General features: G+C 32.0%; 1 protein-coding gene across 1 annotated transcript; it reads left to right on the top strand.

Annotated features, from left to right (window-relative positions):
• The first annotated feature begins 897 nt into the window (after positions 1 to 897).
• Positions 898 to 3,513, top strand: LOC139512094 (homeobox protein engrailed-1a-like). The gene is made up of 2 exons (XM_071299477.1): positions 898 to 1,525; positions 3,136 to 3,513. The coding sequence occupies exons 1-2, from the start codon at positions 1,015 to 1,017 to the stop codon at positions 3,462 to 3,464; spliced, it is 840 nt and encodes a 279-aa protein (XP_071155578.1). The 5' UTR covers positions 898 to 1,014; the 3' UTR covers positions 3,465 to 3,513.
• Positions 3,514 to 15,318: the final 11,805 nt, after the last annotated feature.

Genomic DNA, 15,318 nt, shown 5'->3' with positions numbered 1-15,318 from the left:
GGTTTGGAAAATTTTGTCTGGACCCCCTCCTCTTTTTTTCTATTTCTTTTTTTTAGACTTAAAGACTGCAATCTGATGCTGCTCTGATAAGCACACAGCAAAGGACACATAATTGTCTTTTTTTTTATTTGGGGATTATATATATTGAAGTTGTTAATTTAGAGCTATAAAAGCGCAAAATTACATCTTTGAAATTATATAAGTATGCATGATATTATACTGAAATAATCATTGCAATGTATTCGGATAGTTGTACTATGTCAAACTTGTACAAAAAATGTTATAACGATCCACTTACTTAATGTTTGGTAACGGCATTTTTTGTGTTGGTATATTGAAAGCAATCGATATAATATAAAACGTCCCATCGTGTTACAGTTGAAGTATCAAGTTTATGGAAAATAATATTATTGCTAAATTATTTAAGGGTTTAAATTATCATACGGTACTTGAAATATAGATGTATTTAATTGTTGGAATTTAAAATAGTCTTAACAGATGGAATTGAAAGAGTATATATAACTAAAGTTTCGTATCTAATTGAAAATGCATTGTATCTGAAATATTAAGGTTAAAGTAATCCATAAATTTATTATTTTTGCATTATTTTTTTTTATATATGCATTCAACTCCTTGGCTAATATATGTGCATTTCATTACTAAATAAATTATTCAAATCAAAACTAACTATTTTTAACATAAATTTGACTTCTTGCATTTTAATAAATTCATTTTAAATATTTCAAAGCAATCGTTCGCTAAAAATGCACATGAAAGTTAAAAAATAAATCTATTTTAGATAAACATTCAATATTGTCACGCCTCTAGCGTCCAACATATGATAACGTCTATTGGACCATCGTTCAAATTGATAGCTACGACAGTGTTTTCAAGCTCCGCCCACAAGATGTAAAAGGAAGATGATATTATTGAGATAATTTGCTGTCATGTGAAGTGTAAAAATGGAATGTTAGTTAATTGCATGCAAATTAGGGAAATTGTTTTAAAATTATTATGTTTTACCGCGAGTTGGAAACTCCAGAAATGAACGGAGTATTGTTTAAACCAAGAGGAAACCGAAGGGATACACATGACTATTCAAATCAAGAAGACCTAAATAAGACAACAAACTTTTCAATTTCTGAAATTTTAAGACCTGAATTTGGTCAAAGGAGGACAGAACAGACAAGTTATCGAGAACCGTGCCAAGTAAAACAAGAAACATTTTCTGGATTAAATCATTATGTTAACACTCCGACACCATATCGCTCTTCGTTTTACAATATTGATGACATATTCCGAAGATACAAAACATTTATGTGCTCAGCGTCCAAACATGACATCAATGAAACATCCGGGTCTTTAGAGAAATCGATTGCAAACGATATCAAGCCCTTTGAAGAGATCAAAACAAAATCGGACCCGGACGCTCTAGAAACATCGGATTCCGGAAACAGTGATAGTGGAAATTCTGTCTGGCCAGCCTGGGTTTATTGTACTAGGTATTCCGACCGACCATCAGCTGGTAAGAAGACGCAATTCATGTTCTAATCTCTCCCTGTCTCTCTCTTTCTCTCCGATGCTCTCTCAATCCGATGCTCTCTTTCCCCCCCCCCTCTCTCTCTCTCTCTCTCTCTCTCTCCAAGTCTCTCCCGACTCTCTATCTCTGTCTCTATCTTTCATTACCAGTTCATATTATGATTACTGCATCCATCTACTTAGATTTTGACATTCAAATTTCTGTTTGCTTTGGTTACAGTTTTTGTCACGCTATTAAATTGCGTTAATTTAAGAAATTCATGTTTGCGTTCAATAAAGAAATTCATCTTCAAATAATAATCAAGCTTCAGTTTTTAGTCTTTAAAATTATGAAAACTTGGAATTTATAAATTATCATTCAGGAACCAATCAACCATGATAGCTATCTGTGTCATAATTTTCCTTTTAAAACCAGAAAGTCAGTGTCAATTATAGTAAGCTTTATCTTTTAATTTCTCACAGCACAATCATGACATTCATGTTGTCCAAACTATGAATGCAAGTATATGACTTTAAATTGTCTCATTTTAAGTCTTAATTGGAAAATATACCAGGAGAATATATCAAACCAAAATTAAAACATACAAGAAGTGAAACCTTGTTATAGAATCTTGTATCTTTCAAATATATATCAATGAATACTATTTGGCTCAGGATATCCTTCGGCACATCATTGTATACCTCTTCAAAACTTTATTATATTCCGCTTTTAACCCTGAATACCACTTATTGATATTTGTAAAACTGTTAAGAATTTTTCAGGTACATTTATGTAGTCTTCGAGATTGAAATTCCTTTAAATTTAGTTAATTCTGAATTTGACTGTGCAAATGAAACTACAGGATAACCTATGTATATGCCGATCATCTTTCTTGAACAAGACACGTTTGTGTAAAGTAAAGCAAAAAGAAAAACTAATTGTCTCATATAGAAATTAATAATTGTATTATTGTTTACTGGCATTGCAAACAGGACAAGAACAACAAATTCAAGAACTGTATTTTTGAAGGCCCAAGTTGTCTGAGGTCGTAGTAAAAATCAATAAACCGTAACCATGTTCGTGATTATAGTTGATTGATTATCAAATTTTGACAGATTAGGCCAAATCTTGTCTGTCAGATATTAGATCCTTACTTAATGGGGTTCTAATTGGAGAAATTTTGTTTGACGAATTGGCTTACTGTGATATCAGAGGCATTTGATAAGCACATTTATCACGTAAGCAATTACAGAAGCCTTCTTGTCCTATAATAAATTGTTCACTTGTTAAGATAAAGTGTTGACTTGTTAATTACTTGAAATTTATTATGTAGATACTAGGAGAAAGTGTTGATTAATTAATTGTCGTACTGAAATACGCTGCAGCAATAAAATTAGACACAGGTGTCTAACTGCGAAAGTAACTAGTGTTGTATATATTTGAATTGAAAGTGACCGACAAAAAAACACGGATAAGTTCATATTGAAGAATATTATTATATTTTCTCTTGGGACGTCACATCAAGTTATACATACACCAAACTTATTTTTGGCAACAGTTTGTGTTATGCCTTCAATAATATTATGATGATTTAACGAAATATTTCCATTTTACAGGTCCAAGAACGAAAAAGGTACGACACAGAACCATCAAACCGCCATCAGACGAAAAGAGACCTCGAACGGCGTTTACAAATGAGCAACTACATAGACTGAAAAAAGAGTTCAACGAATGTCGATATTTAACAGAAAAACGCAGACGAACTTTAGCTGAAGATCTCAGTTTATCAGAATCGCAAATCAAAATATGGTTTCAGAACAAAAGAGCAAAGGTTAAAAAGACATCTGAGGCCAAGAATACACTCGCCTTGAATCTAATAGCCGAAGGACTTTATGATCATTCAACAATACCTACCACAAAGTCAAATCCTACCGATAGTGATTAAATCTTTGAATTGTATATTTATTTATATTTATTAAAAATCAAAGTCAAGAGTAACTGAGTTTAATGGCTTTGTGAGCTTTATTTTAAATATGTCCTTATAAAAGCATAACCCATACATATGCAAACCTATTTTTCTTCGATAATAAATGATTTTCGAATTGTAGCAGAAATTTTTCTAAACAATAGCAATTGAATCTCAACTGATAACCTAAGCGAAATAGCTCGATTCCAGTAACATTTATCCTATATGTATCCAATAGCTGCAACTAAAGAATTTGTATATCTTGGATAAATGGTAAAATTGCAAATTCAAAAAATAAACTAGATGCATGAATGTATGGCCATGGTTTATGAAGTTATGGTTGGTGTTTAGTAATTATTTGGATTTTGTTGTTGTTTCATTTTATTCCATTTCATTTACTCTACGAGATTTGTGTTCTGTTTTTTGCACCCTTTTCTGGTCCTATGCATTTGTTAGTTTGGATTTTAATTTTTGCCTGTGGCAAGCATATTCTAGACTGTATCGGTTGATGACAGATGTATACTATTTCGTGAAATGAAATGGTGAATGGAATCATATTTTGTTTTTGCGAAATTGCGCAATCGTCTAAAAATCAAAGGTAAACCATATTTGGCACCTGATCCGTCGCAACTCCCGAACGTTCAATTACTGGAAGAGGCGCCTTTTACAATTACCAGTGTCGACTTTTTGAAAGGTGGTCGTTTCTTTATCTTTATCCCACTTCAGTCCGAATATTTCGACTATAAAGTTTCTTTTTTCAAAAACATTTTGTTGTTAACTATATTTATAAGTTTTGAGCAATTTGAACTCCCAAATCTAGCCTCCGACATCAATGATCTAGCTTGTATAAATTAATTCGCGGCATCATGTTCATTTTCCAAACTTGATAAAATATTGACAATTTCTTCTTCATCATTGCTGATGATATATGTGTCTTGCATGCATCCCAGTATTTAAGCAGTGTTGCGTTTAGGATGAACGGCGAACTTGTTGCACTCAAATGGATTTAAATCGATTTGTTGCTGGGATTATCTTTGTCGGTCAACACAAAAAAAAACTTGTAAAATCTCGATCTTTCCTATCTAATCCAATATGTAAAAAGCCTTCAATATATCCGTGCTAATTGCTTACTTTTTGGTTCTTAATCTCATTAATATTTTAACATGTATGATATCGCGCTAAATTCCCGACATCATTAGCTGTAAAGTACATCTTTACAAACTAAGCACAAAACAACAGTAATAAAATTAATACTAGTGGCCTCAAATACAACATTACGAGGGGATTAAAGCTCTCATATTCATGTTCATTGATTTAACCCAAATTCTCATTTGTAATTTATAATATATATATATATATATACTATAACTATAATATCCTAATTGCGAAAAGTTCTAAAGAACAACTAACAATGCATGGACTAGCTATAAAACACCAAAATTCACGATGTGCAATCCTCGGAAAATTTGGAATCACGAGGAGCAACTACACGAGATAGTAAAAAATTGGGTAAGTTTAATCTGGATCCGGTTCCCATGGAAAATTATGCTCCATTGGAATTGGATTCAGATTTTACTGATCATATTTTGTGGTCTCGTCTTATTGCTCGTCGAGACCCCTCTGTTGATCCCGGGTCGAGATACCCTGTATGCATAATGTATCATCATTTGGTGCATATTGTAGACAAGACGCCATCTAATTATCCATCGATATGACCTCCGAAAACTGCCGTAAGTTATATGACCCGATATGATAAATAAAAAAAAAAAGACAAGCACGTACAATCAGGAGGACTTTTTTATTTGATTTGTAGTTCTAGGTTAAAAGTATGTGTGAACCATTGTGATTTTTTGTGGACCGGATCAGTCATCGAAAAAACAATATGTTGTTGATACATAAATTTCCGTTTGAATGATATAAAATATAAAATAATCATATGGTCAGCTACTTCGTTTGGTTTTTTTTTTGTGTTTAATAATCAATTTGGTACCTAGATAGTAGTGAAAAACGTCGAAAATTAATGTTTTACGGCGCGAAACGCGATGACGTTACGATTATTTTGACGTTTTCTTTTTGTTCTCACATGGACCACCACTTTGATTGATGTATACCGTAAAAACGAAGTCGGTGACACGATCATTATTTTACATCATTGAAACAGAAATTTTGTTTATCAACAACATACATTTTTGTTCTGTTTCAGAAATGAAGTGTTTTGGTGATTTTTAGATAAATTTCAGAGGGTTATTTGTCGATTTTATGTGCTTTCTACTAAAAAATTATCTATTTTGAAAGAATTCAATCAGTTATATGTTAAAAGGGACAAATGAATATTTTTTTTCGATTTTCAGTTATAGTACAAGGAGCAAGAGTTGACTTGTATACTAAACGTTACCGAAACCTGTGACATAACCCATTTATTGTAACTCTCGAGCTGTAACTTGATCTAATGAAATAACATACTGATAACATGCGCAGTCTCCACTTAAGCTCAAATTTAAGGTTTAATTTTCATGAATATGACTTCAAATAAGTCGAATTGACTTGCAAGGAATTATTTTTTTAACTCAATTTGATGAAATTGGACCAACCGACTGTTATTATAGCGAAATGTTATTTCTACATTCCGCTTATTCATTGGATAACCTTAAAAAATTACGTGATATAAATTTAATGGTTAATGTAAGCAAAGTAAAATGCACGTGCTGTCATATGTGTCATTTCCGACGATAAAACATTTTATATATCCATATTTCTAGACTAATTTAACTTAATAAAGGCATCAATGAAAGGTTTCTTGTTGAGTTAACTACCATCAAATATTCAATTGATTCTAGCAAATATTAAAATGTGATAAATAGTTATTACCGAACACTTCTGACAAACATTTCTCATCAATTACTCGACAATAATTTTGCAGGAAAGGAGAAGTACAATTTTCATAGATCTTATTCCATCGTAAAAATCCTTTTACTCTTTGTTATATGAATAAAAACTATTTGTAATTCATTATTATAAATATCTTTGTTTAGCCATGACATAAAAATACTTAATAAATATCTAACAAATCAATCTACGAATTTCAAATTCCTCTATGATATTTTGATGTTTATTATTGTAATAAAATTGAAAAAAGAAGAAAATAGAAAGTAAAACTTTTGACGTGGTCCTCTATTTGGTTTTTTTTTTCGTCTGTCATTTACTGATGTTATTATTGATTCTTGCGTAAATGCAAAGTCATCCCAACTATTAACAATTTTATGGTTTTAAAATGATGCAAGGTTTCAGAAAGCACTAACCCATATAAATAAAAGTGTTTGGGGAACATAATTTTAATAATTTGTTCATTATTAATCAATTTCCATTTCATTTTTATTTCATTAAAATCATTTACCATAGTTCACACAGATACAACTTTTTTGTTACCCGTTTAACGCTCAATCAATCTTTGCGGTAATTGTTCGGACCATTTTATATCCATTTAAATGGCGGACAATAGATGTCTGCTTCAATGCACGAATTGTGTATACAAGTTTTAAAATACAATATTAAAGATGAAGTGAATAATTTGAACAGACAGGTATATAAAAGTGTCCCATCCAATGTGTTTGTAACGTATTTTCAGCTTGATGTGACATTCCGGACACGTTTGTTAAACCTTTTCCGGAGCATCATCGAAGAGTTGATTGCTCTATTACTGCGAAAATTACAACTTAATTAAATACTTGACTTTCCCAGGCTTTTTCATCTACTCCTTTGAAAACGGATCATATTTCCAATATATATTTATTAGAAAATGTTGTGGTGTACATATAAAATTTATCATTTTTAGGACGGAATTTTTCGAATGAAAATTTAAGATAAATATGAAAATTACACAGTATATGTCTCTGTTTCAATGTTACTTTTAGTACTTGTTTTAAGATTTTTAAAAGATAGTCTACATCTCACAAGTTTGTCTCTGTCATTAGGACATTTATTGCCCTTTATCACCTCCTAAAACTTTCATTGTATCCCATAACCTTACATAGAAATAGATAACATCAACGTTTTTTAGGACATAAAATATTAAAAATTAGAGGGGAAAACTTAACATCAATGTTGGTGTCTTTACCACAGCAACTCTCTGGGAGTATATTTATATTTTATTAGTAGTTCATAAGTTTCACGAAGGCCAAAATGATGTATTTTAGTAATAAAACAAATGTCCCGTCGAAGACGAAAAGATGATGTGTATTAAGTCTAATCGAATGCAAAAAAGATATATATATATACGAATAATTGTTAAGTCTGGTCGGAAAGGAAAAATGTGGATAAAAGTCTGATCGCAGGCGAGATAATGACAGACAATATTATAAATTAATTGGACATATTCCAGAAATTCCTCTTTTTAACATTTTTGATTCACAATTGCTTCTCAGTTTAGAAAATAAGCTTATGCATACATTTTGAATTGCAACACAACATATCGTAATAGCGATGTTATAGATCGCCAAGACTAGGGAATATTCGTGTATTTTAATAAAGCAAGTATTAGAAATGGAAAGAACACTTTCTAATATTCGTACGTACGAAGTGCTTTTCTGGATTCTGCAGGAAGACACTTTTATGAAAATTAATGCAAGAACTGCATGGTAAAACAATCTTACAACTAGACAAAGTGATGCCCCGCACTTCCCTCGGAAGTAACTGTATTATAACAAAGTCACTGTGAGACTTTTGTTTTAGATATTATTGTGTCAGGGAGAAACAAATGATGCCCCTGCAGATGCAAAGTTTTATTTTAAAATGCACAAAATTGAGCATGGGAGCACTAAGGTTTATGGTTCACTGTGGGAGGACCTCTTATACAAGTGATCATGAATACTCAAAAAGAGCAAATATTAATAAAAATAAAAACCCTGACCACATGCACACTTTCAATACATGTACAAACAGCCAGCAAAGAGAAAACTTCCGAATATTCACACTGTATAGGAGGATTTATCCGGAAACGCTATGCATCTCTTATGCAAGTGTATACTCCAAAAAAGACAAAGTTCAACTATCTCACAAAAGAGAAAAAAGAATAAAAATCAAAACCCTAACCACATGCACACTTTCAATATATGTACAAACAGCCAATAAAGTGAAAACTTCCTAGCATTCAAATAATAGGAGTAATTATCCAGAAAAGCAATGCATCCCTTATGCATGTATATACTCCTGAAAAAGACAAAGTTTAACTATCTCTTAAAAGAGCAAAGATTTATAAAAATCAAAACCCTGACCACATGCACACCTTTTATATATGTACAAACAGCTAGCAAAGTGAAAACTTCCTAACATTGAAACTGTAGGAGGAGTTATCCGGAAACTCAATGCACCCCTTTTATGCATGTATATACTCAAAAAATGATAAATTTTACTATCTCTTAAAAGAGCAAAAATTGATAAAAATCAAAACCAAGACCACATGCACATCTTCAATACATGTATAAACAGCTAGCAAAGTGAAAACTTCCTAACATTGAATCTGTAGGAGGAGTTATCCGGAAACGCAATGCACCCCTTATGCATGTATATACTCCAAAAATAGACAAAGTTCAACTATCTCTCAAAAGAGCAAAAATTGATAAAAATCAAAACCACAAGCACATCTTCAAAATATTTAAAATAGCCAGCAAAGTGAAAACTTCCTGGGTTTCAAACACTGTAGGAGGAGTTGTGCGGAATAACTATATCCATAATGGGACGGACGGACAGGGGTAAAACAATACACCCCCCCCCCCCCCCCAACTTTCAATTGCGGGTGCATAAAAACTACACATAGCTAATAGAAAAGATATTAAAACGTAGTAATTCCAAAATGAAATTGAGAATGGAAATAGGGAATATGTCAACAACCCGACCAAAGAGCAGACTACAGCAGAAGGCCGCAAATGAGTCTTCAACGCAGCGAGAAAATCCCGTACACGGGGGTAGTTCACAGCTGGCCCCTAAATAAAATTGTGTAATAGTTTTTTCAACGTCTTTTAAAACAATTTCCAACATACATGTTTTGTTGGATATACAGGTGAAAAAGAAGACTAGTAAACTTAATTGTTGTTTAAAAGTTCATCGGAAGGTACCAAGACCTTGTTGATAAATATGTATAGATTCTACGTACTGACGTTGTTTATCATCTTAAAACGTGTTATATTGTTCTTTCATTTGTCTTTGTTCTATTATTAATATAACTTTTACTGTTTGGATTGTTTTCTGTGATATCCATTTGACGTGGCTCGGTACTTATACATCCCGACAATGTGTTTGTATTATTTTTTTATTTGGATCCCGTCATTATATTACTCTTCTATTATATGTCATTATGTTATAGTTAATATTATAATTTAGAAAATTCTTTGAACGACAAACGACAAAATCATTTTAATCAAGTAGTGGTATTAACCATTTGTGGATTCTAAGAAATTCTACAGAACTTCTGGACAATTTTAAATCTCGGTCTATTTCTGAAATTAATTCTAACATACTTTTGATTTTTAACCCTGTATGCCAACATTCCCCATGTGAAATTGTAAAATTGTTTTGTGTAAACATTGAAATACAAAATTTCTTCCTATGTGACGTATATAAATTGTCTGACGTCAGACACGCGAATCAATGAATGTGTTTTTAATTTGATAGATGCTTTTGTGCTTTTTTGTAAAATTGTTTGTTTTAAGATTGTAACACAGTGATGCCTGCTGTACCCATATTTTGACTATTTTATTTATTATGTCTGTTTTGTTCACGCATTGTTGTAAATATAACGGAATGATGAGACTGTTGTAAAAGTGAGAGGTTTAGCGCTATAAAATCAGGTTCAATCTACCATTTTCTACATCTGAAAATGCCTGTACCAAGTCAGGAATATGACAGTTGTTGTCTATTCGTTTGATGTGTTTTGTCGTTTGATTTTGCCATATAATTAGGGACTTTCCGATTGCATTTTCATCGGAGTTCAGTATTTTTGTGATTTTACTTTTTACTGAATCCTGAATCATGCTCTTTTGTCTAGAGCATAAAGTGTTCATCATAATCCTGCCAGACAACCAATCAACATATCTAAAATCTCATACGGATGTGTATACGGTGTTATGGTATTGTCTGGTTTTTGTATTATTCATGTTTTTAACTAACAATATGCGGAAAATATTCTTCAATAATTTATAGTCTCAGTCGTAATAGTTATTATTCCAAAAGACAAAGCATAGCCATCATGTCGCATGGACCAAAGATACAACTAAATACACATTGCTTTAAGATTGTCGCATGGGGAAACAGTGGTTACGATTTTAATTCCGGAGAGCCTGAAATAACATTGCTTCTTTTTATTGGATTTTGCATTTCTAACGTATTTCGGAATTTAGTTTAAACAGTATTTATTAATGAAAAATGTCAAGACAAATATTACAATGTTACATAAAGTTCAAATATGGGATTCGGAAACAAGTGTCACCGTGTGTGTTCTCTTTTCTTATATTTAATCCATTCACCTGTCGTTGCTTTTCATATATCTAATACGGATACTGTCCTATTGCCTCCCCCCCCCCCCCCCCCCTTGAACCCTTCATTCATATCATTCAAAACATTGATTCGTTTGATTATTTGGCGTATTTTTATTTTATTTTTTCATATAATTCCCATTTTATTTGCATTTAAGTTATCATTTCTTATCATGGATTTATTTCTGTAAATTGAATTAAACACGAAACCGGGAAAAGAAAAACTGCACTCTTGTGTTGGTAATTAATTATTCGTGTGACATCGGAATGTTTGATATTCAGCCGAATTTTACTTCATTGTGTTAAATGGTAATACAAATTTTCAATCTGCAGCCCAATCGGAGACGCATCATGCGTTTTCCGACAGTGCTTCTCTAAGTTATTATACAAACATTGAATAAGACGTCACTGCGGACCTATCATTTTAACTTCGGAGCTGTCATTTTAATATTCTAACTGAAAAAGACATGCCGAGTTTAATAAAGTGTCGTAAAAATCTACCTGTAGTTTCTTAATTGAGTCAATTTTATCCGTCTTCTTGACTAGTTCTCCTGAAGTGAGGTATTTGAACAACATGATAGTCTATAATAGTTTAATGTAACACCATATTAATTTACAACATTCATCGCGCCACCCTATTTGACCAGAACGTGACTAACACTGAGCATAATGGTTCAAGTTTTGTTGTCATTGTGTGTCAATTGTATTGAATCCCAACTGGATGTTGCGTTTTTCTGATACCACACATGCAATAATACCGATTGGTTGATTTTATGTTTCCTTTTCCATGTTTATACAGCTGAAATATCAGAAACGTTGTATTTTTTGCCGGGCGCTATCTTTTTCAATTGACGTGTACAGAAATTTTATGCTTTTAGCAACAAAGGTAGAATTGCTTCCTTCTTTTAATAAAAAAATGTATCAATACGTGTAAATTTGCTATATAAAGCCCAGAAAGTTCTCTGTCAAGAAAATATCTACTACTGCAGTAGAAGTTGTATCTAATTCCATTGCACAGGTTATTCCTTGATTTTATTGTAAGATGTGTTTCATATAACATCCAGTATCAAATGTAATGCATGCTAATGCCGAGAACAAAATAACAGTAGGTCTTATAATACGGATATGTCGGGATGAAAGGCAGGATTTGGACTGTCACTGATTGATAAGGGTGAAGTGGATAGGGATCAAACTTTTGCCTTGCAACAGGCTACCTCCGACAACCTTTAAAGGGTAGTTACAAGGATTCTAAACTTGCAAATGGCATGACAATCTCTGTAAATGTACAAGGCATCATATTTTACGTCCCAATTAGTACCAGACGTGGCTGCGTATTTATACATTCAACACAGCCAATGGACGCCCCACTTTTGCTAGGGTTTTCCATGCAATCCGATAAAAGATCAAAGTGACCACTTTCTATATCTCTACTAGTCTCTTTTATGTGGGGCTGTGTACATGTATCTACAAACTGGATGTAATTGTAGTTTGAAGGCTTATAATGATACGCTATCTTAGTAATATATTGCTGGAAGTTGCTGCTATTATCCACAAAGCCATCATCTCTTTCGTTCTGCAAAAAAATGTTGTCATTGCATAAAGATTGTTTTACTTGGCCTTTTGTTTAAAGTAAGCTTACAACAGAACAGTAGTTTGTAGTTCGAATAGAAGGGTTTGAAAGACACATGTAAAGTTGTATAAAAATAATAAAATATTAATGATTTTTAAACAGAATAGGAGTAAAGAATTAAAAAACAGCGAAGAAAAATATGGTTATATGGATATATATAACTTTCTTTTAAAGATTACATCCAATTTACACGTTAATATTAAAATAATATCTTTTGAAGATTTTAATCGTGTATAAAATTTGATATCATGTTAAAAGCAGACCGTTTATGATTAAAATAGATACCATCTATGGGTCTTATTTCATTTCAAAATCGCCATTAAACTGAATATATAGTAATAACTTGTCTAGATAAATAGGTTTTATTTTGCCATCGGTTGGGGACATTTTCAATCGGCATAAAATTTTACATATCGTCGTATCTGATTTCATGACAACCTCGCCATGATTTGCAAACTGTACACAATAATAAAATGTATGGTACAATCAGCACTGTGCACGGAAGAGAGGTACAAGGCGTGGGTTATTTCAACATTATAGAGGGATTTGTTACACATAGATTTACGTAAAATACAATTTATTTTGTCATTGAAATTCTTATGTGATTATGATTTCCATTTCATATTTTTTAGTTCAGGTCTTATATATACCACAGTCTTTAAGAGATGTTCGCCATTGAAGCACTATTTTTAATTACTTTCTGCCCAGGGATACGAAGTAATATTCAAAATAATAGGTAATCAGAAGAGAGACGGAAGATACTAGAGAGATACTAGTAATTAAATTCGTGATTGGAAGACAAACTTAAAACGTGAAAAAAAAAAACGAAAAACAACAAAAAACATATAACAAAACACGCAACCTGAACTAGAAGTGTAGGTAGATCCTGCTTCACATGTGTCATCCGTCTATTGTTCATGCAAGAACAAAGTCGTATAATAATAAGACCTATTTAAGGTTATTGCACTCAAAGAAAAGAGGACGACATTATTGTACCAATATACGATGTTGAGCGAATATCGAGTTTCAATGTTTTAAAGAAACAATCCAATTGTATATAGTAAAAAAAACTAACAGGATTTGAGGATTATTACATTGATACAACAGCCAGTTAAAAAAAATACCAAAAAGACCGCTAAAATACTCTTTTGCGAATTCAATTGATATCCCACATGTGTCTTGTCGAACATCTTAAAATTCACCAACATGCATAATGGTTTGAAACCTAAAGCCTGGTGGTCACCATTAAAACTAACTTAGTATAGATGCAGGTACTAGCAAACTGGTCAACTCATCTGTTGTCCCTATCGAAGGTTTATCATCAGAGCATGGTCATAGAAAAAACGTCATTTTGATTGGACAAAAGACCTCAAGGTCAGGAAACTTCGATTTTTTTTATTTTTTTTTTGTTAAACAGAAAGTTCTATTAACTTGAATTGCCCACCCCATCCACTCCATAGCATTTTCTGATACCAATATCTGTTTTACTTGATTTTACGCAAGCAGCGCTAATATTCATATTATTAAAAGTATTAATTTATTTAATAGAAATTGGAACTTCAATTATTGGTTGATATTGAAAATAATTCACCAAGGAGAAAAATCTATCGAGGTTTAATAATGCATTGTCAATGCATGAATATACAATTATGGAATTTCCCCTTGTTGTGTACCTTTTCGAAGTTGTAGGCGATGTAATAAATAAAAATTTGATAAATTGCGCCATTGTCCACGTTACAACTGCTGTAAATGCCATTATTACAAAAGAACGCAAATCCAATTGTAAGAATACTAGACCAACGTAAATCATTTAAACAAAGGCACAGTTTCTAATAAAATTTGATACCCATGTTCTTTGGAAAAGGCAAGAGCCCATACCCGGGTGTGTATCATTATTTCAAATAATGAAATTTGAATAAATTCAATTTGTCTATGAACTTTAAAACACCTTACGTAAAATATGTTGCAATTAAAAATTTAATGCAATGGATATTATAATTGAAGCTGAAGTGTTTAATTTCAATGATGTCTAGCTGTTTTATCTATAAATTTATAAATGTATTGGTTTTGCATCTGCCAAACTGTTAACAAACAACTAAAACTTTAAGAAACAAAATGCTTCAGAATCTGAAAAATACACCTACTGCCTGGCATTCAACAAATATACCACATTCCTCATCAAAGAAAAGAAGTAAAACGTACACAAATAAAAAAATTAAAAAAAAAGGAACAACTAAAATGTTGTTGTTTTTAATATCTTTAAAATTCATTCCTTTACAAAACGAAAAAGTAGAGCACATTTTAGTATAGATGAAAGATGCATGAAGGTTTAAAAATCTTACTATTCAGTTTGCAAAATGATTTAAGCAACTTTAGACAATAAGATATTAAGATAGTTTGTAAAGTCACATAAGTTCTTTGTCGATCTTGCAGTAGTATTTCAACCTTATTTTCAGCATTGAATTTTCTGTTGATATTTTCCCTTTTTTTCCTTTGCAGGCAACCAAGCCTTCATTCATGTGTCTAACTTTTGTATTAAAATGAAAACATTTGTTAGAAATATTTTCAAGTTGAAGGAGAAACGTTCTTCGCATATCAACAAAGCGGACGATGTGAAAACTCAAAAGTCACATTCATCTTACACAGCCAAAACAAACGTCCCTCTTTAGCATGGGTG

Source organism: Mytilus edulis, chromosome 2 (assembly GCF_963676685.1).
Source record: "Mytilus edulis chromosome 2, xbMytEdul2.2, whole genome shotgun sequence".
NCBI classification, from domain to species: Eukaryota; Metazoa; Mollusca; class Bivalvia; order Mytilida; family Mytilidae; genus Mytilus; species Mytilus edulis.
This window is presented reverse-complemented; position numbering and strand designations above follow the sequence as displayed.